At 42.7% G+C, this 22,792-nt stretch overlaps 2 protein-coding genes across 5 annotated transcripts; one reads left to right on the top strand and one right to left on the bottom strand.

The window, feature by feature from the left end:
- Positions 1-43: 43 nt before the first annotated feature.
- On the top strand, positions 44-5,682 carry LOC135494181 (alpha-N-acetylgalactosaminidase-like). 3 transcript variants are annotated; one of them, XM_064782028.1, is made up of 7 exons: positions 44-171; positions 432-774; positions 970-1,144; positions 2,156-2,238; positions 3,949-4,110; positions 4,365-4,562; positions 4,885-5,682. In XM_064782028.1, the coding sequence occupies exons 2-7, from the start codon at positions 433-435 to the stop codon at positions 5,212-5,214; spliced, it is 1,290 nt and encodes a 429-aa protein (XP_064638098.1). In that variant the 5' UTR covers positions 44-171; position 432; the 3' UTR covers positions 5,215-5,682. The 3 variants fall into 3 exon arrangements, with proteins under 3 accessions (XP_064638098.1, XP_064638096.1, XP_064638097.1); XM_064782026.1 differs by lacking the exon at positions 2,156-2,238 and adding an exon at positions 1,509-1,603; XM_064782027.1 differs by lacking the exons at positions 2,156-2,238; positions 3,949-4,110 and adding exons at positions 1,509-1,603; positions 3,258-3,419.
- A 2,518-nt stretch (positions 5,683-8,200) lies between these two features.
- On the bottom strand, positions 8,201-21,056 carry LOC135493522 (RNA-binding protein 26-like). 2 transcript variants are annotated; one of them, XM_064780899.1, is made up of 21 exons: positions 20,743-21,056; positions 20,240-20,358; positions 19,669-19,898; positions 19,350-19,480; positions 18,708-19,153; positions 18,493-18,615; positions 17,338-17,436; positions 16,857-17,075; positions 16,359-16,385; positions 15,463-15,663; positions 15,087-15,296; positions 14,849-14,988; positions 14,463-14,630; positions 14,075-14,197; positions 13,652-13,933; positions 13,425-13,538; positions 13,044-13,151; positions 12,608-12,793; positions 12,259-12,345; positions 11,385-11,546; positions 8,201-11,145 (listed from the first exon to the last, which is right to left on the bottom strand). In XM_064780899.1, the coding sequence occupies exons 1-21, from the start codon at positions 20,799-20,801 to the stop codon at positions 11,056-11,058; spliced, it is 3,324 nt and encodes a 1,107-aa protein (XP_064636969.1). In that variant the 5' UTR covers positions 20,802-21,056; the 3' UTR covers positions 8,201-11,055. The 2 variants fall into 2 exon arrangements, with proteins under 2 accessions (XP_064636969.1, XP_064636970.1); XM_064780900.1 differs by lacking the exon at positions 16,359-16,385.
- Positions 21,057-22,792: the final 1,736 nt, after the last annotated feature.

Below are 22,792 nucleotides of genomic sequence, written 5' to 3'. Positions count from 1 at the left end.
TCGTCGCTCGCCGCCAATTGAAAAGTCACATGACAAGCTTGAGTTCACGTGAGTCACATGACAGGGCAAATGGCCGGGGCAGAATTAGCAGAAATTTTTTAAAGTTTCTTCACTTTTCATCGATTTTCTCCCGATTCCTACCAAGAGCACTAATAATACGGATATATTAAGGTAAGAGTATAAAGTCGGTGTTATATATAACCTTGCATTTTATTCGAAGTCTGATATTTTAATAAGGGAGGGCATTGAAAAACATTTTGGTAAAAAATAATTGTCCGAAAATAGATAAGGCTAGTATGTTCTTCAGTAACTTGCTTTTCTAGTTACCGGATGGAGCCGGTTCATCGCTCTTCTACTATGATACTGATAGAACATATACATGTCTTGTAACTAAATCAAATAGATGGACTTCTCATTTGTTATACTTTTAGGATGTCTCGGGTCCTGTCGATCATTGCTGCTCTCATCTGCCTTCATGTGCAGGTCTCATTCTCATTGGACAATGGGTTAGCACTGACTCCGCCCATGGGATGGCTAACCTGGGAGAGGTTCAGGTGCAACACAGATTGTAAGAACGACCCTAACAACTGCATCAGTGAACGCCTCATCAAGGAGATGGCTCTGCACATGAAGAACAATGGCTACTTGGCTGCGGGCTATGAATACATTACCATTGATGATTGTTGGCCAGCATTGGAGAGAGATCCAAAGACGGCTAAACTGGTACCCGACCCAGAGAGATTTCCAAATGGCATGAAGCATTTGGCTGATTATGTAAGTTGAATAGTTGGTGATGACGTAAGGTTCATTTTGTACAGGTTCATTATAATGCAGAAGAAAAATGTGATCAATGACAAACTGTTCCTTGTAGGTGCTTTTGTCCATGGCCTCCAGAATTTTCTGGACTTCATGCTGCATGTAACCAAACCTACAGATACACATTATTGAAAGCATCTTCTTGAACTTCAGGTTCATAGCTTAGGCATGAAGTTTGGAATCTATGAAGACTTTGGGACCAAGACATGTGGAGGCTACCCAGGCAGCGAGTTCTACATGCAGTTGGATGCCAACACATTTGCTGAATGGGGTGTTGATTTGCTCAAATTCGATGGATGTTACTCCGACCCAAAGCAGATGGATGAAGGTAAAGCTAATAATAATGTTTTCCTCACAGATTTCTGATATTTGAAGGATCTCCAGGTAAAATAGCTCTTCCACCACTGACCTTCTGTGTTAAAAGCCTGTGTTTAAAAAGTCTTCAGTTGGGAGGTAGCACATCATGCAACATATTTTCATATTTTTGCCTCATATTTTCAAGTCTTGTTTTCACTTGTTTTTGTTTTAAAAACTAAAGTATCTTTTGCATACAAAGTGGGCCTTAGTCAGCATTTAAACAGTTTAGTTCTTGTCATGCAAGCCCCAGCTTTAACCAATTTTGACTTTGAGTCAAATGTTCTCACTCATCCCTTTCCTTCTTTTGCTTATGGTGCTTTGCTCTTCACCTGTAGGCTATGCTGTCATGCAGTTCTTTCTCAATCAGACTGGGAGGCCTATGGTCTATTCTTGCGAATGGCCACTGTATCAGCAGGGCTCCGGCATGAAGGTTAGTTCAGTTTACACCATTGCTACAGGTTTTATAGTCAGTCATCTGGTAATTTTGTTGTGCTACACTTTGATGGAACATGCAGGCAACACCTAAGGATATCCAACTTTTTGAATTCTTTCCAGTAAAGAAATGAGCCCTTCTCCTCCATATGTCTGTGCTGTAGATGCTTTGTAGATGCTATCCTATTCTCTTTCTTGCTTCTGCTCCGAGACTTTTCCCTACCATCAGTCTGCCAAAGCATTTTGACTAATATTTCATTTGTGCGTGCTGTAAACATTGCATTCACACCCTTCAATTTTGACAGGTAAATTTAGTGACTGAGAGAACCAACATAGAGGCTTACTATGTGTTGCATGATGTGCTCAAACCCTTTTCTGATTAGTGTCGTTTGCATTATTTGTTGAAAGAAAGTTGAATTGTTTACATTTGAAGATTGGTAAAGTCACCCCTTGTTGAAAAGGCAAAGAAACTCGATGGAATGTTCCCAAAACCAGAACCCTCCTCACTCGCCTCAGTTGTGATAAATGTGTAGTTTCCTTCCTCGACTAGGTTACCCAACCATGACCAAGTTCCTCAACATGACTGGCAGGCCGATCGTCTTCTCCTGCAGCTGGCCAGCATACCAGTCAACGGTTAGTGCAGATTCATGAGAATCACTATGAGGAAATACATGTAATAACATGAGAAACTGAGTGAAAGTTAAGTTTGACTGTTCAATGTTGTAGCTTTGTGCTTTCATAAACTGCACTGAACATTTGAAATGGGAGAAATTGCTTCGTGTAATTTCAAGCAATGTTCTTCTAATATGATGACAAATATGCTTTTTCATTTCTTGTCAAAACAATGCAAGTTCATTCTTTCGAAGACATGTGCTGTCAATGATCAAGTACTTGATGTATTGTTCTTGTCCAAGTATATTGTTTGATTCTCCCTGGTTGCCTGTCCTGTCAGTCACACCCATTCTGTCAGAACATCACAGAGGGACTAGTCTGATCTACCTTGATAAGGTGAGTATTGGTCCCCTCCCTTGTAGTTCCAACCTCTCCTTTCTACCCTCATATTCTCAAACTTTTCTCTGAGATACCTGTCATGGTGTAACCTGTCCTTAACCTCATAATTTGGTCACATATTCTTTATCTTTCTTTTAACAGATCAAGGTGTTGCTTGCATGTTCGGTAGAAGCATTGGTTCAGGTTTTTTTCCAATTTACTCCTGCTATTGTGAAGTGACCTTTACGATAAAGGTCTCTATGAGTGTGATCTCATCAGGCAGAATGTAAATATAACCCACAATCAGTACACAAAATTGGTTCACTTCTTGATTGTTACGGCCGAAATGAGTACAAATATTGATCAAATACATATGCATGTTGACTCAATTTTTCCAAAGTTTGTAGTTTTTGGGCCATATCGCTCATGTGACTCAGATCACCTGGCTGGTCCTGTTATCTCATGTGATGAGATGTCAGCTGTTCAGAAAGTGTCTCATAATTGGAACAAAACCATTGAATAAACCACTTAACCCGTACCACTCATTGATGTTGAGATACCAGTAGTACAAGTATAAAGTAAACTATGGACACAAGTCCTCTAGCCAGGCGATGCCCTTTTCTTTATATCCTTTATTTCAATTCCTGCTCATTTCTCCACAGCCCGACTACCCCCATGTTGCCAAAACATGTAATATTTTCCGTAATTACGTTGATATTGATGATAAGTGGGACACAGTAGTCTCCATAGTTGATTACTATGGGGATGATGCAGATAATTTCACTCAGGTTGCGGGACCTGGGGCGTGGAACAATCCCGATGTGGTAAGAGTAGAATGAATACTTAGCATAGGTTTTCTCTAACATTGTGTCTACTCACACTACCCCTACTAACTACCCCTTTCTGTATCGGAATGTGTTTTGTTTTCTATTTGTGGTAGATTATAGGCATGAGATATTGTAACGTTGTAATGTAAATCACTCCCAGTGTGCTAGTCACCAGACTGCCACTGAGAAAGTCCTTTGAAAACAAATTGAACGACACTGATGAGACCCAGTAACCGTTGAGTCGTGTAACATAATGCAAATCCTTGCCTATACTCTGCCATGATATAACAGTAACTGTCTTGAAAATAAAACATCTGCATCTGTGTTTCTGACGGATTTCCTTTGAACATGTTCAAACTACATCCTCCTATCCTTAACTCTTTCTGTTCTTCCCGTCTGTCCACTAACTGACCTCATTTTCAGGCTGCAAGGTAAGGGTGTGACCAGGGCAGGCAGTCAGGTAGCTGACTGATAGGTTCTGAGTAGTATCTCATGCCTCGTTCTACTTTCCTCCCTCCTCATTTAGCCGGATTACAAATCCATTGCCAAATACTGCAACATGTGGAGGAACTATGGTGACATCCAGGATTCCTGGGATAGCATCGAGTCCATTATAGAATATTATGGCAAAAATCCAGCTAATTTTAGCAGCTATGCTGGTCCTGGGCACTTCAATGATCCAGATATGGTAAGGTTTATTGGGATATTTTGGGTTTGCACCTGAGGTAGCCAAGCTCAATCCTTTTTTGCAGGGACAGAAACACGTAATACACATTTACAATGAACCTCTTGATAGAACTACTTTACTAAAAATAAGTGTTAAATGATTGATCAGTCACAACTTATTCAGCATTTTGATTTAAGTCAAAGTCCTGAAAACGTGTTAGACGAACAAGAGGATTTTGAAATCAGACTAAGAGCACAAATATCTGTTTGTTGCAGTTGATTGTGGGAGACTATGGCCTCAGTCTGACCCAGCAGCAGTCACAGATGGCCATGTGGGCGATGATGGCTGCTCCATTGGTGATGTCTGTCGATCTTCGTGCAATACCAGCTGAATCTGTAGCAATACTGCAAAATAAACGGGTGATTGCAGTCAATCAGGACAAGCTCGGGGTACAGGGGACAAGAATACAAGTGGTAGGTATGAATGGATAGATGGTGATTCATTAAAGCTTCCAACTGAATGAAGCAAGGCATCATCACCTCTTGGCTCTTATTAGAGAGCATAAGTCATCCATGAGCCCTGTGTGGTGCATCCCATGTCAACTCATGCCACGTCATGAGGAGAAGTGTGAGTTTCCATCCTCTACATGTAATCTCGGCCCAACCAATTCCACATACTTTGTTTCACTTCAGTGACGATGCTGTTGTCTTTGGTCCTTCTATCAACCTCCACATGTGTGATGTGGCTGCCAACAGGTCATGCCCTGTTTCAGCTAATTTCCTGTTTTATTTTCAGTCTGGCAACATTCAGCTCTGGCGTAAACCAATCCAGCCAACGGGCAGTTTTGCTTTCGTGATTCTAAACAAGGGTACAGACGGTGTCCCTCACCTCGCATCCTACAAAGTTGGGACTCTAGTAGGGAACACCCTGTATAAATACAACATCACAGAGACATTCAGCGGGAAAAAGCTTGGAACATTCACGACAAGTGATTCCTTTCAGGCCTACGTTTACCCGACAGGGTCGTACATGTTCACCATGGAGCCTGTTGCAAAGAAACCAGCAGGAAAGGACGACACTTTGCGATTTCAGCCTTTGAGATCTATTGTGAAGGGGAGAGATTAGGACTCTCAAGGTGCCAAATGAAGAAAAGTACCGATGCTACTGAGGCCATTCACTTTCCCATTACTCAACGTTTCAAGACAGAAAACTGTGTTGTGCTTTCTGCATGTCATCTGATCATAGTCTCAATTGCCAGATTGTATGACAGGTTTATACTAGGCTCCTCTTACTGTTGAAATCTTGGGACAGCTATTGGATTCTCGGGTGGATGTTCAATAATGAGATTGACACGTGGTCTTCAGAGTGTTAATATGAAGATGTTTGGTGCTAGAAATGTGCCTTTTAAAATTGCTAAATTTCGTGGAGGAGTGTTTTAAGTTGAGGACTGGTATAATAATAACTTGATAGAATAGAACTTATCACATTCCAATGATTTCTGGTGATATTTGTTTTGTATACATGTAAAATGCTATTTCTATTTTCCATTGGCACAAATAAGTACTTAATAATAAAAGAGGATCTTCTAATTCATACATGAGTTGATATTTTCAAGTTTTTGCATGGAATTGAAGTGGCTTCTGTGACTGGATGTGGAGTGAAATATGGAAAGCAACTCCCCCCCTGGCATAAAGCATCTGATGCACAGTGTCTGTGAACATTCTCGATGCCGTCACCACTCAAAGGATGAGGCTGTCAACAGTCAATTGCTCTTTCTCTTGCTTCACCCTATGGCCGAGACAGACCACTTCCAATGCTGCAACTACATGTATGCAAGAATTACAAAGTTGGGTGCAAAAAGTGCCCCTCCAAACATCACCATCGAAGGTGTTAATGAGAGGTTCTACTGTACTTGGTAGGTAGTGCTTTACCTTCAGTATCGAGGAAGTGAAACAAATGCATTGGCCCTTCCCCCTACTGAATAGTGCCTGGCAGCTCGGCATGAAGCCGAGCCAATACGACACATTTCCCAGAGTGCAAACTTACAAGGATGGAGTCTGTTAAATGTCTGGGTTGAGTAACTTTATGCAGGAATCACCTGTCGTGATCTTGCTCCAATCACAATCAGCCAGTCGTCATATCATACACAGCCGCAACAAAGAAAGCTCAACATTCCAGTCACAGCCTTAAACCTGTCGCCCAGACAACATTCACAAGACCGAACCGTACCAATGTAACAGGGAATAATATCCCCTGGAGGAAACGTCTAGCAGGCCTCTGATTGTGTCTTCACTGGCAGATCGTCTGTACCAATGTAACAGGGAATAATATCCCCTGGAGGAAACGTCTAGCAGGCCTCTGATTGTGTCTTCACTGGAAGATCGTCTCTACCAATGTAACAGGGAATACTATCCCCTGGAGGAAACGTCCAGCAGGCCTCTGATTGTGTCTTCACTGGAAGATCGTCTGTACCAATGTAACAGGGAATAATATCCCCTGGAGGAAACGTCCAGCAGTCCTCTGATTGTGTCTTCACTGGCAGATCGTCTGTACCAATGTAACAGGGAATAATATCCCCTGGAGGAAACGTCTAGCAGGCCTCTGATTGTGTCTTCACTGGAAGATCGTCTGTACCAATGTAACAGGGAATAATATCCCCTGGAGGAAACGTCTAGCAGGCCTCTGATTGTGTCTTCACTGGAAGATCGTCTGTACCAATGTAACAGGGAATAATATCCCCTGGAGGAAACGTCTAGCAGTCCTCTGATTGTGTCTTCATTGGCAGATCGTCTGTACCAATGTAACAGGGAATAATATCCCCTGGAGGAAATGTCTAGCAGACCTCTGATTGTGTCTTCACTGACAGATCGTCTGTACCAATGTAACAGGGAATAATATCCCCTGGAGGAAACGTCTAGCAGGCCTCTGATTGTGTCTTCACTGCATGGAAGATCGTCTGTACCAATGTAACAGGGAATAATATCCCCTGGAGGAAACGTCTAGCAGGCCTCTGATTGTGTCTTCACTGGCAGATCGTCTGTACCAATGTAACAGGGAATAATATCCCCTGGAGGAAACGTCTAGCAGGCCTCTGATTGTGTCTTCACTGGAAGATCGTCTGTACCAATGTAACAGGGAATAATATCCCCTGGAGGAAACGTCTAGCAGGCCTCTGATTGTGTCTTCACTGGAAGATCGTCTGTACCAATGTAACAGGGAATAATATCCCCTGGAGGAAACGTCCAGCAGGCCTCTGATTGTGTCTTCACTGGCAGATCGTCTGTACCAATGTAACAGGGAATAATATCCCCTGGAGGAAACGTCTAGCAGTCCTCTGATTGTGTCTTCATTGGCAGATCGTCTGTACCAATGTAACAGGGAATAATATCCCCTGGAGGAAATGTCTAGCAGACCTCTGATTGTGTCTTCACTGACAGATCGTCTGTACCAATGTAACAGGGAATACTATCCCCTCGAGGAAACGTCAAGTTGTCCTGTGACTGAACAGGCAGGTCGTCTGTATCAGTGTAACAGGGAATACTATCCTCTGAAGGAAACGTCTCGTTGTTCTGTGACTGCATTGACAGATCGTCTGTGTAACAGGGAATGCTATCCCTTGGAGCAAATGTCGCGTTGTCCTGATTGATACTGAACTGGTAGGTCGTCTGTACCAGTGTAACAGGAAATACTATCCCCTCGAGGAAACGTCTCGTTGTCCTGTGACTGCATTGGTAGATCGGCTATGTAACAGGGAATGCTATCCCTTGGAGCAAATGTCGAGTTGTCCTGATTGTGAGGCCGTCTTTACCAGTGTAACAGGAATACTATTCCCGGGAGCAAACGTCTAGTTAATTGTCCTGATTGTGACTGCATTGGTTGGTCGTTTATACAGGTGTAACAGGAATACTATTCCCGGGAGCAAACGTCTAGTTAATTGTCCTGATTGTGACTGCATTGGTTGGTCGTTTATACAGGTGTAACAGGAATATTTAAAAAACCCAATAAACCTGACAGTTCATGAAAAAATACTTTCTGTCATTTCTTCATTTGATTTCTAATGGAATTCCAAAGAAATATCTGGACTCCTTGCCAGTCAGTCCAGCACAGCTTTTATACACATGGTGAATTCCTGTCAAATAGACTCTTTCACGCAGGTGAAAACATGTAGAATCCTGACCCTCCAAAATCTCTCCGAGTGTCGAATGCCAGACCAGGGGGGGCATAGGGTTCTGATTGACTGCTGCATTACTTCACCAATCTGTGTCTGCGTAGGTCATCACAACAGAATCCTGCAAAATAGGAAGAGAACAATTTTTGAGAGTCAACTTGCAGTGAATTATGCAGAAAATCGGAATTACGATGGCACCTGTACTCATGGATCAGGACTTCTTGCGTTTCTTGAGACTGGACTTTGCTTGTCTTGGTCTTTACTTGGGTCTTGACTTGCTTGTTACGGGTCTTGATTCGACTTTAGGTCTTTGACTGGCTTCTTACGGGTCTTGACTGTCTTGTGCTCTGTTTCTTCAGGCGAAGGCCCAAGAGAGGAAGGAAGGAATCCAGTCCTATGCAACCAGCTTATTCTAACGGCTCATGAAACCTGGCCAAGACAGGATAGCCAGGACAAGCAGATGTCATAGGACCGAGAGGGATAGGAAAGAGAGGAAGAATTGAAAGACACTAACATGTAGCATCATTTCAATAGAACAAGCTTTTCATTGTGACCGTTGATCTCTTTTGAAATTTTTTTTTTTTTGTTTTTTTTCTATTGAAAGTGCTGACATACATATCTTTTTTCGTTGGAGCTTTTGTTGGTGCTCTCTTTTCTTGTCTCACTCTTTTCTTGTCTCATGGTGTTCTTTTTTTCTTTTGTGAGATCTTTTCTTTTCTTTTATTCTCTTCATCTTTTCATTTACATTTTTTCACACAGCATATCTTCAAACAGTACAATCCTCATACAGTATACTATTACAATAGATGTTACACTACCTCAATACAGTGCATCTTACATACCATCAATTCATCAGACTTGATCTCATACAGTCCTTCCCCTTCACAATAGAATATTAATGAATGTCACAACTCCACAGTCCGACTTCAAAAGCCATAGGAAAACACTGTACAAATAGGAAAGAACCCTCGCTTACCAATGTCAAAATACCAGATACACAACAAAATCAGCGCCCTATTATCAAATGGTCATGACAAGCGAAGGCGAAAGCCCTCTGAAACTTGGGCAAGCAGGCACCATATATTTGACGCTGATCGTAGACCACATGATTTTGTGCTTCTGTTTCGACTCAAATTATCTAGGTATACACAATGTCTGATACAAAGAACTTTTCTACAACTTTTGTCAAATCTGCATAGTTTTAAGTTACAGTACCGGTATCCAGATGTATACGCAAAAATAAAATTTCAAAGTATATTGTTTCGTAACTATAGCGTGTATAGTGCTTGTCGAACTTTATAAGACACTTAATTATGGCTCTAGATTTTTATGCTACCACAATGCTTATACATGTATCTTCAATATATACATAAAGAATTCTGTACATAAGTGATACTATCCCTGTGTAACCTCAAATTGTTGTCCCATACAACTCAAAGTCATACTAAATGTTACTTTGCCTTGAGCATTATCCCTTGGCTTGTAAGCACTGTGCTCTTTTTGATACTGTACATGTATGTTTGGAGATGAAATACATCATTTCATGCCAAGAACTGAGGAAAAATTTCCAAGAAAAGAACAAAATCTTCTGGTTTGACAACCAAGCAACACATCATTCACTTTAGCCAATTCAATAAAAACTTAGAACGAGACAGAACACAACTGCCACAGAAATCATATGCCACAATTCATCTCATCGTCACAGAGAAATTGGAGTTTGATTGACCCTAAAGAGATTATCAGTTCCAACTCTGATACGAGTCTTACCCCAGAAATCTGCAAAGCTGTCTCATACCGACTGGAACCCCCATGATTTTTATCAATATGACAAAAATAAATACACAACACAAATAATGGCATAAAATACACACAGTAACATCAATGCTGCAGTATGTGACTCTTGTTTTCTTTTTTCCAACGGTAGGCTGTACAAACAAGTAACATGTATTTTAAACTATCCAAGCAAAGTATGCAGTACTATGTAACTGACTTAGAAATATAACGCTCTGAAAACTCTCTGTACAGTCTGCAGGTTCTGCTCATAATAACAGACTCCAAATGGGAGGCAATGACACCACCAAGCACAGGAGATAAGCAACTCAATTTCATGGAGATTCCCAAACCAAAGCCCACGGATATGAAGCGACCCCAATTGATTTCCATAGTGTAATGCAATAGCAACACATTGACAAGTAAAGAGCTTTACAAAGACTTCCATTTGGACTGTTTTAGCATGCTGAGATTTGAGGGTGATGCTTCATCTCCATCACTGTTTTCGCCCCAATTTATATATGTGTGCCCACAAGCAACTAGTACTGTAATTATAGCTGTGTAACCATAATCAGCCACCTTATCATAATTTTCCCAAATGTCACTTGAACACCCTCAATTCTCAAATCATGACATATGCTCATGATGAGAAGCACACACAGCCCCAGTGTCCCTACGTCTAATTGAGCAGAATAGGTCAAGTCCGAATAAGTTCAGTTCTGGGCTAACTGGTTCATAAAACGAAAGCATAATATTGGCAATTAGACATAAAACTACAATTGTCATTAATTCCACAGATGACAGTTTTAGGCAACACCAATTAGTGACCAACGTTGTTTGAACCAGCAGACCCTGGCAGTTTGTCATCGTCTTTTCTCAGTGTCCATTAACACATCATAGAATCCATCCTGGTGAAAGTTCACAGATATCCGACTCGCGATACAGATTCGACGGCGAGATGTCCTAGTATGTCGTAGTATTCTACAAGATGGCCTCCTCGAGCCATCGTGATGCTGTGGCCACGTTGCTCACCGCCTCCAAGATCGACTCTCATCAGCCTCATCCTCTTCCTCCTCCTCCTCGAGGTCCAACAGGAGTTCCTCATCCATCTCATCAATCTGAAACAAAATGGCACAAATCATCAACGTGTTTTACAAAGAATTGTTTGACCGTAGTAGGATCTATCATAGATTAACTCAGTTATTCGAAACTGCGTCCACAATGAAATGAGTTGCAGCTGATGGCTTGAAGTGGTGTTTCTTACAGGCGATACCTACCTCAACCACTCATCAACTGAGAGCAACGACCCACACTGTCCACAAAATCCCACTGAACCCTGCTACATGGCTTTACTTACATCATCGTCTTGATCATCAGCTACAGCTGCCGCCAGCTCCCTCTCCAGGGAGAGTGTGACATCAGAGGGATTAGTCGTGACTGGCATCATGGTCACCGAGACTGGTCTATGCCATTCAACTGTCAACACTTTACTGTTGAACTTCTTGGCACCAATGACAGCCTGGAAGAAAATGACCAAATTCAGAAGAAGTTAGTTGATCGCATAAATTCAATCTGCGGGCCTCTCCTCGCTGGTTTTCCTTGAACTTCAGACTTTTGGGGAGTCCTTCAGGACTCTCAAGTCGCAAGTCAGATTACTGTAAAATCAAACGCATTACAGCTGCCTATCTCATGTACAACCACAATCTAGGTCAATTTGGCAAAAACACAGTAATTGTTATGTAAATGCATGCGTAAATCGACTAGAAAATCAAGTGAAATCCGCCATTATTGATGGTTACCAGGCTTGCACAACGCAGAGAAAATTAAACTTGAACACGCAATGGAAAAGCCCAGTGCTCATAAATGAATATGCGAGATAGTTGCGCGAGACTGACATTGGCACACGAAAATCAACAGAACGACCGAAAATCAAAATGACAAAACGCAAAAAGTTCGAAACCGGACTTTTAAAGGGGTTATTATATCCGTACTTTCCGGACTCGGTTTTTTTTTGACGGATTTCCGGACTAAATACGGAAAATACGACGGGTTGGCAGGTACATGTATGAGTATTCAAAAGTGTCACCAAGTATAGTATTCGATCTGACTAATGTTTCCAGAGCATGTTTGGCATGCTTAGACAGGCTGGAGCAAAATGCTGATGAATTGAAATTGTCACGTCATCCACACTTCAGGGGGACCTGAACATGTCAACACCATGATATACTCACGAGTTCCGCTTCTTTCCTAGTCTTGTATGTCACCACGAGAGTAGTGTTTGAGTCATCAAAATCAGACGTTTCTAACACACCAAACATCTGCAAGATATGACCAAAAATAATCATCAGTACCCATTGAAAACTCACGTCTTGGTGCTGACTCATCTGATGTCAAACATTTGAATTCATGGCAGATGCACGTTAGTGTTGGTTAATGAACATCAAAGAGACCTTGGAACCTTGTAATCAGTGCCTATACCACCAGGGCAAGCATGAATCCACTGAACATCAAGAGTAAATGTTTTCCCTAAAATTGTTGACCATATTAACCCAACTTTGCTCTGTCGGGTTCCAAACTTACAGCACAATGAGTAAGCACCGCTTCTGCATCCGAAGCTTCAAAGCCTGTCACCGACAACATCCTGGGGCGATGATCGATCGAGCGTCCTGCTGCCCCACGGCCACGACCACGCAGCCCTCCTCTGAAGCCACCACGCGAGGTACCACCACGACCTCGGCCACCACCTAGGAGCCCAAGGGCTGCTGCCTGAAAATGGAGACATACGTGTATATCCAAACCAAAGATCTCAGGTAAAGCATCACATGGCTGCACTGCCTCAAGATTAACATCTTGCTCAAGTCTAATGAACTGGTCTGGCCAATTCTTGTACAATGTTCTCTTTCAACACAGCATTGATAGATCCAAGTCTAGCGTTTTCATTTTGTGAAATTTTAGGGGCTATTGATTGGCAGCCACAGGGCTTGGGTTCATGACCTTGAATCTATTAAATGTTTACCTCTTTCTTGAGTTCCAAGACCTTCTTTCTCAGTTCAACTGTATCAGGAGCACCGGCACTCTCCTTGTTGATGAGTTCAAGTTCGGTGTCCAGAATCTCCTTCTGGGCCTGAGAAGGGAAACACATGTTAGCGTGTTATCACGGAGAGGCATCGCCACTATCAATACATTTGATACAAGTTGCCCAGGGCAGCAGACTCAGTACCACCACAGTCAAGTGTTAAACCAGTGCTTTCTCATTGGAAGAGTGACATTTTACCTTCACTAGTCAGAAGCTATGTAATCAGCCAGCCGAACTGCCCCAAGACAGCAAGTCTACAATATCAAGTCTAACTCCCAGGTCAGCTGTCAGTATGAAAAGGAATACTGCCAATGCTCTTACCTCCTGTTTTGTTCTTGGTGGACGGTGATCCAGAGCTGCAGCTTTATTAGCAGCCGACACCTCTGTCATCTCCTTCTTCAAACTCTCAATGCCAGATGCCAGCGACTTGATTGTCTGAAATTGGGAAAATATCCTTCCATTATCATACTTTCAAAACTGTTCAAACTGTGCCGATGCTGCAACAATTGCTTGTTCACTGGACATAAACGTGAGAAGAAGACACTAACGGTAATGATGGCGGACTTCTCCTCTGGCTTCAGCTTCTTGTTCTCAAGCTTCTCAATGAGTATCTTCTGCTGCTGCAGCTGCTTCTCGAGCAGAACCTGTTTCTGTTTCTGGATCTCCATCTTCTTCCTGATCACCTCCTCCTTCCTCTTCTTCAGTGCCTCGGCGGTGCTCCCTGTGATGGCCGCCTTGTTAGCGATCATTGCTGCCGCTTTGTTCTTGAGAACCTGCGTGTTGTAGATGGTCTTGGCAATCATACCACTGGAGAGAGAGCTGATCACAGCCTGGAACGAAGGAAAGAGGGTCAAGGGCATACGTCTATAGCACTTTCGGATGCCACTGCACTATTTTCAATCATGCTGAGAGTTTTCATCAAAAGTTTTCCTCACATTCACTTTCTAAATGAAAGCCGAGAGATTCCTTACCTTGTCTGCTGTTTCTTTCTTAATGGCATCCAACTTCTTATTCAAGGAGAGTTTCTCAGGTGGAGGGATTATAACTTCTCTCTTTGCTTCCGGTGTGGGCTGATTAGATGCACCATTATTATCCTGAAAGAGCAATGCATCAGACATTGATTTGATGTTTGAGTAAAAAAGACATCAACACATAGAGTACAAGTTCAACACATAGAGTACAAGTTCAACACATAGAGTACAAGTTTAAGGTTGGTCCATGTGTCAACAGGTGATCAGACAGAAGTCACTTTGCATTTGCTAAGCTGTTACTCGAAAGACAAGAGAAAAGAATTATGATTGTGATCTGACTATAATCCCAGGCCCAGTTCATTTCTTGCCTCAACTGACTGCAACCTACCTCAGTGTCTTTATCCTTGTCATCCTCATTCTGCCTTTCCTTGTTATGCCAGAACAATCTGATGAATCGGTTGTTGAACACCGGCTCACTGCTCCTGTAGGCAGCTGCTGCCATTGAGTTGGTCCTGAATGTAACCAGGGCTCCTTCACGGTCTCCTTCAAAACACACCTGAAACAACACAATCATTTGGATTATCAAACTGACTCGTGCATAAGTCGCGAGCTGCTTAGGATTAGGTAAATGATACTGATCTACCCTGAACTTTCACCAAGTGAGCCCATTCTATTGCTGTAAGATGATATGTGGAGGAACCTACATGAATGTCAGTATGGGTGAGGTCACTTGCTACTCAGATGTCACAGCCTGAAACCACGTCAATTACAAACCTGTATGTTGTTCAGCTCTCCAAACTTTGAGAAGTGTTCATTTAGTTTGGTGATGTTGTTGAACTCGAGGGGAACCTTCCTGACCACGAGTGAACAATTGGAATAGTCAGGCTTCCTCAGCACTGTACGACGATGAGAACCTGAAAGATGAAGTACCACCATGAAACTCTGTGCAAAAACAAGTCACACGATATGATTTTCAATTACAAGTCTGACCAAACTCAAATTGAACACTCACCAAGTCTGGAATAATCAAAGTTCTGTGGTGGCCTCCGTGCATTGATGTATACATTCCTGCCTTGAGTCGGGGGACGATTTGAAGGCACAGGCAGAACTGGTGCAGCAACATCTGTCTTATCTTCATCCATCTTCTCAGCATCACTGGCGACAACCCGTCTCTCAGCATCATTGGGACCAACAGACCTGACAGTAACCGAGAGCTTTGGGCCTACAATGGAGACAAACATGTTAATTTTTCACTCACAGTTTAAACGATATGATCAAATGCCTTCATCTTTTCAAATCAATTTGAATTTTGTCTTTCTGTAGCTTTTTATGGTTGTGGGGTCACTACAAGCCATGACAAGATGTATTCCTTCAAAAACAATACTCACCTTGGTCGTCTGGCATAGATGATGGCTGCCGTGGTGGGTGTGATGATAGAGTGACCAGATCACGTCTTTGGGGCTGCTGACCCATCATAGGAGCGCCACCTGGAGGCATCGGAGGTCTCGGGCCTTGGTTGCCATTCCAGAAGGGTTGATTCTGCATGGAGGGTGCTTCAGGGTTGTATGGCTCTGGCTTCGGGAACATACCTAAAGAGCAGAAGAGAGATGAAGAGGTCATTCAAAATCACAGTAGGGTTCTTCATTCAAGAACATGTTATGCTGACATGTGAAGTGTACAGATGTTCTCAATTACTGCTTTACAACTCAATCGAATTGGGATTGGGAATACAGTCAGCCCAGGTATTATTTTCAATGGTACAGCTCCTCTTTATCAAACTATGCTCAGATCAGAGAAGAATAAAATACATGTAACTCTTCAAAGCTGACAGGTTTAAATCAGCCATCTGAGAAACCCACCAAAGCTACACAATGAAATAACACTGTGCAAGACCACGACACAGAAAACAACCGCAAAAATGGGGAGACGTTCAAAAAGTGGGCCAACTACATTTAATAAACAAAGCACATTGGATCAGGAGTAACACAACAAACACTGATCAAGCAAAAATCTGCTGAAAAATATAACAAGCTGTGAATGCAACATGACTACATGTAGGCAGCAAAGCCAGGTTTTTGCATTCTGAAATCTAAGCCCAATCTATAAGTTTGGTCCTGATCTTTTGCGTTAAGAAAAGCAGATTTGTGGCAGGACACATGACACTGACAGCTAACTAGTCAGATAAGCTCCTCTTGCATGCACATTTATCCGCTCAAAGCGGGAATGGTCAAGTACACATGCGACAGACTTCACAGCGATGTTTGAAGGGAAATATGAGTTTTACCATAACTGCGATCCTCATAAGATGGAACTGAGAAAACAGAATGATAATGAATAATATCGGATGGATTATTAAACCGTCATGGTTTTGATAAGGACTTTTACTGCAGGGCAAATTGATGTTCACTTGGCTTGATTAGAACAAGTAACTGTCAACAGTCAAACGAACTCATCAAACTCAACCTTTTACCTAACAGGGTAGAATTATCGCCATGTTTTAGTTCTAATTTGTTCATTAGGTCTATGACTTTGGTGCTTAACTTCTCGACTGAAATTTAAATTGGAATCAACGAAACCGATGAACAAAAAAATTTAAAGGAAAGCAAAATTATTGAGGCCATCGAGAACCAAAGAGCTAGGATGAGACAAAAGCCAGCAGCACTCTGAGCCTTCAAACCAATCAGTTCTGGCCAAAACCGTCAGACGTGAAGCTACAGTTTCATCCCTTTGCCTGCCACACCCCCAGCAGTTCATTTACTCAATAGTAAGTTCTCATTCTTACCTCCAGGTGGTGGTGGGGGTGGCAGCCTGGCACCAGGAGGCATATTCGGCGGTCGGGACAAATCAGGTGGTCCAGGCAACACCAAACCAGGGGGTCTAGGTTGACTGACTTGGGGGCGCATCATCGGTCCCCGAGGCCCCATCGGAGGTGGAGGTATGCCAAATGGTGGCGGTGGGGGCAAGCCTTGCCGTGGAGGGGGTCCGCCAGCACCAGGGGGACCTGGAATACATAACAAATATGACATTAACTCATCTAACAAAACAAAGTTGTAGAAATGGTGTTTTATAAGATAAGACACGTTAAAAGACACAATTAAAGACAGAACTTGAAAGACTGATTTTAATGATAGAAATAAAACAGTTCCCCAGTTCTTGTTGTTTACCTGTATAAGTACACTGACACCTAGATCCTTTCACCCAACCAAATCAAAATGTTGATATTCCCAAATGACAAGCAAGCAGAGACATGAAAGATTGCCTACCTCCCGGAGGAAACGCCATCAAGTTCACATCTTCCACCACCACTGGGTCCAAGCCATGATCAAACGGACACAGATCACCACGCATACAAAAACCCTTCTCTGCAAAGACATGAACAAGTGCAAACAGGTCAAGAAGCGAACATATAAACTATCAAGTATGTCTCATCGAGTGACTATTGACCATGCTCAGTTTTTTGTGAAACCAACACATTGACAACAGCACAGTGTTTCACTTCTAATTACTGAATAATGGCAGCTACTTGGTTTCTCTTTTGGCGAGTTGATTATTATGTGCGTGAATTGTGCAGCACATGTTGACCCTGGAGAAACTAAACGACTGTTTGCAAAAGACCCCCAGATCTAAGGCACCGAGCCAGTATCACACTACAATAGTCCTGACTTATTGCGAGACACATAATACCCTGGTAAATATCCAACACATAAAAAGATACCATATCAGAACTGGGTCAATTTCCCTGCTTTATTGTATTTTCTCCAATTATCCCTCACAGCAAATATCATTATATTTTCATGGACTATTTCTATAGAAGCACAAAGCTGAACAAAAGAGCAGGAAGAACGCAGAACAAAATCAAATGCCAGCCTCTCCAAGTCTGAACTTCAGTCAATGGCAAGCCACCAAAATCAAGACTCTATCTAGTATTTTTCATATGCTTACCAAATCAGTGTGTGGCAATTTCAACAGAAACTCAATAGGTTAAAATCAGCTGTTTGATTAAGGCAAAGAGGGGCTTAAGAGGCGCAGTAGTTCAGAATTGAAAAGAACAGCATTGATAGAGGAAGAGAAAAGATTACTCGGCTGTTGAATGTAATATCCATTCTCAGAGAGAGCATCACAATCAATAGAATCTGAAAGTCCAGATGAAAGGATAATACACGTCAATGGTAAATTGATGTCATGAGACTCTGCAATAGTCACAATCACAGATCTACCATGGTCAACCAACTATAAACACAGTAACAGCTACGGTCAGAGGCTGAGGCAGGTGCATCCATATGCTGCAGTACGGTCCAATGGTTTATGGATTGGAAATCAGCTGAAATCAAGTTTGAGTTTGTGTTGTTCCAAGATAATGATTTGTTATGAAAAGGCCTGCCCCACTCCCGCACTGACTACAAGGATAAAGTGCTTACCATCGAAGTCTCTACATCGAGGCCTGAGTGAGTTCTTGAGATTGCTACCAGGAATACCACGATAATCTCTGTCTCCACGATCAAGGAGCGGTGTGGAGCCTCGGCTTCCCATACTTTTTCTCCCTGAAATCAGGAGAAACGTTTATATAAAACAATGCACCACAGCTAAAGATTAACCAAGATTATCTCGTGTTTTAAAACTTGATGATACCAACCTCTTGAGGGAGATCTGCTTCTCGACCTTGACCTTGTCCATGACCTTGAACGAGACCTAGAGAATGATCTTGACCTGGACCAGCTCCTCGATCGCGACCTTGAAAATGACCTAGACCTTGACTGTGGTCTTGGTGATCGCATTCTTGGTGACCTACTTCTTGACCTTGGTGACCAAGATCTACTCTTTGATTGTGGACGGGGGCCGGGTGGACGGTTGCCATGAGGGCCTGGGGATCCAGGGGCCCTATCTCCAGGACCCCGGGGAGATCTGTTCATTTGTTGTGCTGGTGGTGGTGAACGTGACCAGCGGCGTTGTGGCGAGACACTTCTTCGTCTTATTCTCCGCATGTCAAAATCACCTCTGAATGGTGGTGGGTGAAAACGGTCTCTTCTGTTGTCCCAGGGTCGTCTGCCAGGGTAATATGGCTGTCGACGCCTCTCATCTCTGAAATGCAATGTTTGGATGTCATTACAAGTGCATCTGCAGTTCGATTATAACCAGAGAAGAAAGCTCAATTTTATGTGACAAGTTATTGGTGACTTCCATCCATGATCCTTAAGCAGTAGCACCTTCTATCCTGAAAACAGATTGATTTCCAAACCCCATATCTCCCCTCTTGAGGTGACCTGCTCTACCATACCTGTTTCTGCCTCTTAGAGCACCACGGAAAGGACTTCTGGGACTTCGGTCTCTCATGAATGGACTTCTACTCCGTGACCGCAACCGCCGACGATTCTCTCGGTCTTCATCACCACCAATTGGTGGGGGAGACTGAATTGTGAAATATAACAGAATCAACAATCATTGAAAGACAATAAGCAAGGCCCAAGGCTAAGGCTCCCACGGTGAGAAAATTATGCAACATAAAGATATGGACTGTCATTTGCCAATCAGTTTATTCTAAAATGCTCACATCATTCTCAGTGATCTACTTTCAGTCTGCTGAAGTCGAAACTCACCCTACTGGCCTTCCTTTTCCTGAGATCACTCTCTGATTTTGTCACAACAGGCTCCGTCACCTCCACAGGCTTTACATCAGCACCATCTTTTTTGGCCGTCTCTTTCTCTTCCTTCACCACATCCTTCACCTCGACAGTTTCTACCTTCCCCGGTTCTACATTCATCGCAGCTGTCAGGTATGATTTCGTCTCCAAAGACTCAAATAAATTGTCAACAAAACCGTTCGTTTCTGCAAATAAAATGGAAGTGATTCTTGAGTTCAAAGAAACTTAAATCAAGAGCAGCTTGTCCTCATTCTCCTTCTCCACCGAGCGAGCCTTCATCCTCTTACTACAATGTACTCATTCCTTTCCAGTTCCGATCATCCATAGCGAATGTTTGTTAGTCAGAGTAGCGTTGGGTTGCATTGCACTGTGGTCAGGTGCCTGGAATCCTGACCCAACACACGTCTTCAGCACATTTCCATATAGCATTGGGACTGCCCACTGCACCTATGTATGTTCTACATGTAATCTACTCCAAAGTCCCCATCATTTGGCTTGAAGCGTGAAGTTCCTTAGTGCTACTTACTATCTTGTAGGAACACATCGAGCTGATCTAAACAACTTGTTTTTAATTGTTCTGGTGTCTTGTCCTTCTTCACCAGAGCTACGATATACTTGGCTAAGGCGAGGGGGTCGGCATCACAGCTGCAAGGAGAAGATTGGTAAGATTTAGATCAGCTTTAAGAACCAGAAGAAACAAGACTCGACCAGCCTTCATGTTAGTAATCATTCAGTTAGATGAGACCGGCTCACAAGTCCCAAGTTTTCTTAGGTATAGGTCAATGCTTGGCTGACTGACACCTAAACGATCCAACCTGACATAACAATCGACTCAGCCTCAGGACTTTATCAGATATAATATAGTTTGACACCAAGATTTTTCCAGCCCTTAGTAGTCTTAGATGTTTTGATGTGTCCGCCTCGAGACAACGTCGACATAGCCATGGGCACAATGCCCCGGCATTAAAGCTGAACTACTCGGTAAAAAAATGTGGAAAGAATGTATAAATAACTCCCTATTCAACTTACATAGGCTCCAAAACATTCGTCAGATGCGTTTTCAACGCATCAGTGTCTTCAACCAGCATTTTTCTTTTCTTTTCTCAGCCAAAACCGCCTGGTTAAAATTTTCGGTTTTGGATGGAGTGGAAGGAACTGGAAGAGTTGGATTTGATCGACCAAAACAGGCCGAAATGGCAATGTTTACAAGCTCAAATAACGCAATCTGTAGTCAGGAATTACAGATAATTTCGTTCGTTTTATTTCTTTACAACTTAATCGACTGGATGAGGTGAAATATTGTGAAATCTGGAACGGAAAAAATTGCTATGCACGCAATCGAATTCTCAACATGGCGTTCTCGTCGAATCTCACTGCGTTCTCGTTGTCTGCGAGAGACGCTCTTTGTTGTTTGCAATTTGCCTAAAGTTCCGATGTCCACCAATTTTGTGGGGAAAGTATTTTGACAGGGTCTATTCTACAGACCAAAGACTTTACAGACCTTGTTTTTTGGCTGTCACTTTTTTATTAGTAAAGTTTTTTATAAAATCTAAAGTGATATTGGACCTTCAACAATTGCCTCATATTCTCAAAAAAAAATTTTGAAAAAAATTAAATTTTAGTACCTTGATTTTGAAGAAATCAAAGTCTGTAATTCTCAGAATTCTAAATAAGAAAAAACAGACTTGATGTGACATTTCCCTCCCTGTAGCTCCCCTGCCGTGGACCACCGGTACTACAAGAAACGAACAGACGACGTACCAATGGGAGTAATGCGGGTGTAACATCTGTGGTTGTTTCCCATGTGTCAGTGTTTCCAGACAATAGGCAGAGAGACCACGACTTTTCAATAGGGGGGATACACAGAAAAACTTGTCAATCTATTTTTGAGCGTTCCCAAACAATGAGGGGAAACACTCAAAAACAGAAACACTCAAAAACAGAAACACCATTACACCGGCCGAATTTGGCTGGTATAAACAACTTGACTGCATGTGCATAGTAAGATAAGCCTCATGATTAAACCAGCATTTCATCCATTATCATGCCATCCTGAGGAAATCAGGGGTTAATGTTCGCCGTGAACATTATCGCTCGCAGCTCGTCAGTGAGCATGTCCTACATAGCTACTAAGAGCGACCACTTTTTGATATATGAAGAAGTTAGGCATGTGCCACAGCAACATGTATGGGATCAATGCCGAGGGATATAAATGGTATTACACAAACCCTTGGGCTGCGCCTAGCCCAAAAGGTGATACAGTGAATCAGGGGGTACAGCTTGGAGAAATCATTTTGTCCGTGTGCTGCGCCTGGAAAAAAAGCAGGCTGAAAAACCCCACACGATAAGATTTCACCATGGTGAGCATGGTTAACTCTCATTTACCATGCCCGCCCCCCCCCCACTCTCCTTATTTAGGGGGTACATAGGCTTGTTCCCAAGTTTGAAAATCACCCCCTAATGGAAGGAAACAGCATTTTTTTTACCCCCTATTTGCGGGCTTTTGTGAGGAAATTGACCCCCTATTTGAAGGAAGGATTTGATCTTACCCCCCTAATTGAAGGGAGTCTTGGATCCCTACCCCGAGGATTGTGTTTGATACCTTGGTGATAGCAGGCTGTGTTTCCTCTTCATCATCATCAAGGGCTTCCTGAGCAACATGTCTAAGGTGGGTCTGCACTTCTGGAGCAGCAAAGTTCACATCCCCATCAGGATCTTCATGGAAATGCATAACGTGTTCCTGAACATCATCTCCTTGCTGCTGAGGATCCTCAGAAGACCCAGGGAAGGAAAACATGAGAAAATATACCCCTATTTTCAGTTTTTGAAGGGAAAATAGCAGTAATAACACCCCTATTTTATTGATTTTTCGGGGATTTTGTGAAAATTAACCCCCTTTTCCCGAAAAAACGGGAACGCGCCTGCGGCCCCCTTGACTATGGAAGTGGGGGGGGGGGGCGGGTTACCATGGTGAACACTGAATTCACCATTGTGAATCCCTGATCATTAAAATGCCACCTGATTTTTTGTCTTGTCCCGACTAGATGTGACATGATCCAGGTTGTCTTTTCTCCAGGAT

The sequence above is a fragment of the Lineus longissimus genome, chromosome 9, assembly GCF_910592395.1.
Source record: "Lineus longissimus chromosome 9, tnLinLong1.2, whole genome shotgun sequence".
Lineage (NCBI taxonomy): Eukaryota > Metazoa > Nemertea > Pilidiophora > Heteronemertea > Lineidae > Lineus > Lineus longissimus.
The sequence above is the reverse complement of the archived record's forward strand: the minus strand, read 5'-3'. Positions and strand labels throughout refer to the sequence as shown.

Coding starts and splice junctions, on each gene's coding strand:
- LOC135493522 (XM_064780899.1), bottom strand. CDS start 20,801: ATGCTGGTTGAAGACACTGATGCGTTGAAAACGCATCTGACGAATGTT. Junction 19,154..19,349: donor GCTCTAAGAGGCAGAAACAG/GTATGGTAGAGC, acceptor ATTGCATTTCAG/AGATGAGAGGCGTCGACAGC. Junction 17,437..18,492: donor TCGATGTAGAGACTTCGATG/GTAAGCACTTTA, acceptor ATGTCTTTGCAG/AGAAGGGTTTTTGTATGCGT.
- LOC135494181 (XM_064782026.1), top strand. CDS start 433: ATGTCTCGGGTCCTGTCGATCATTGCTGCTCTCATCTGCCTTCATGTG. Junction 1,145..1,508: donor CCCAAAGCAGATGGATGAAG/GTAAAGCTAATA, acceptor CTTCACCTGTAG/GCTATGCTGTCATGCAGTTC. Junction 4,111..4,364: donor ACTTCAATGATCCAGATATG/GTAAGGTTTATT, acceptor TGTTTGTTGCAG/TTGATTGTGGGAGACTATGG.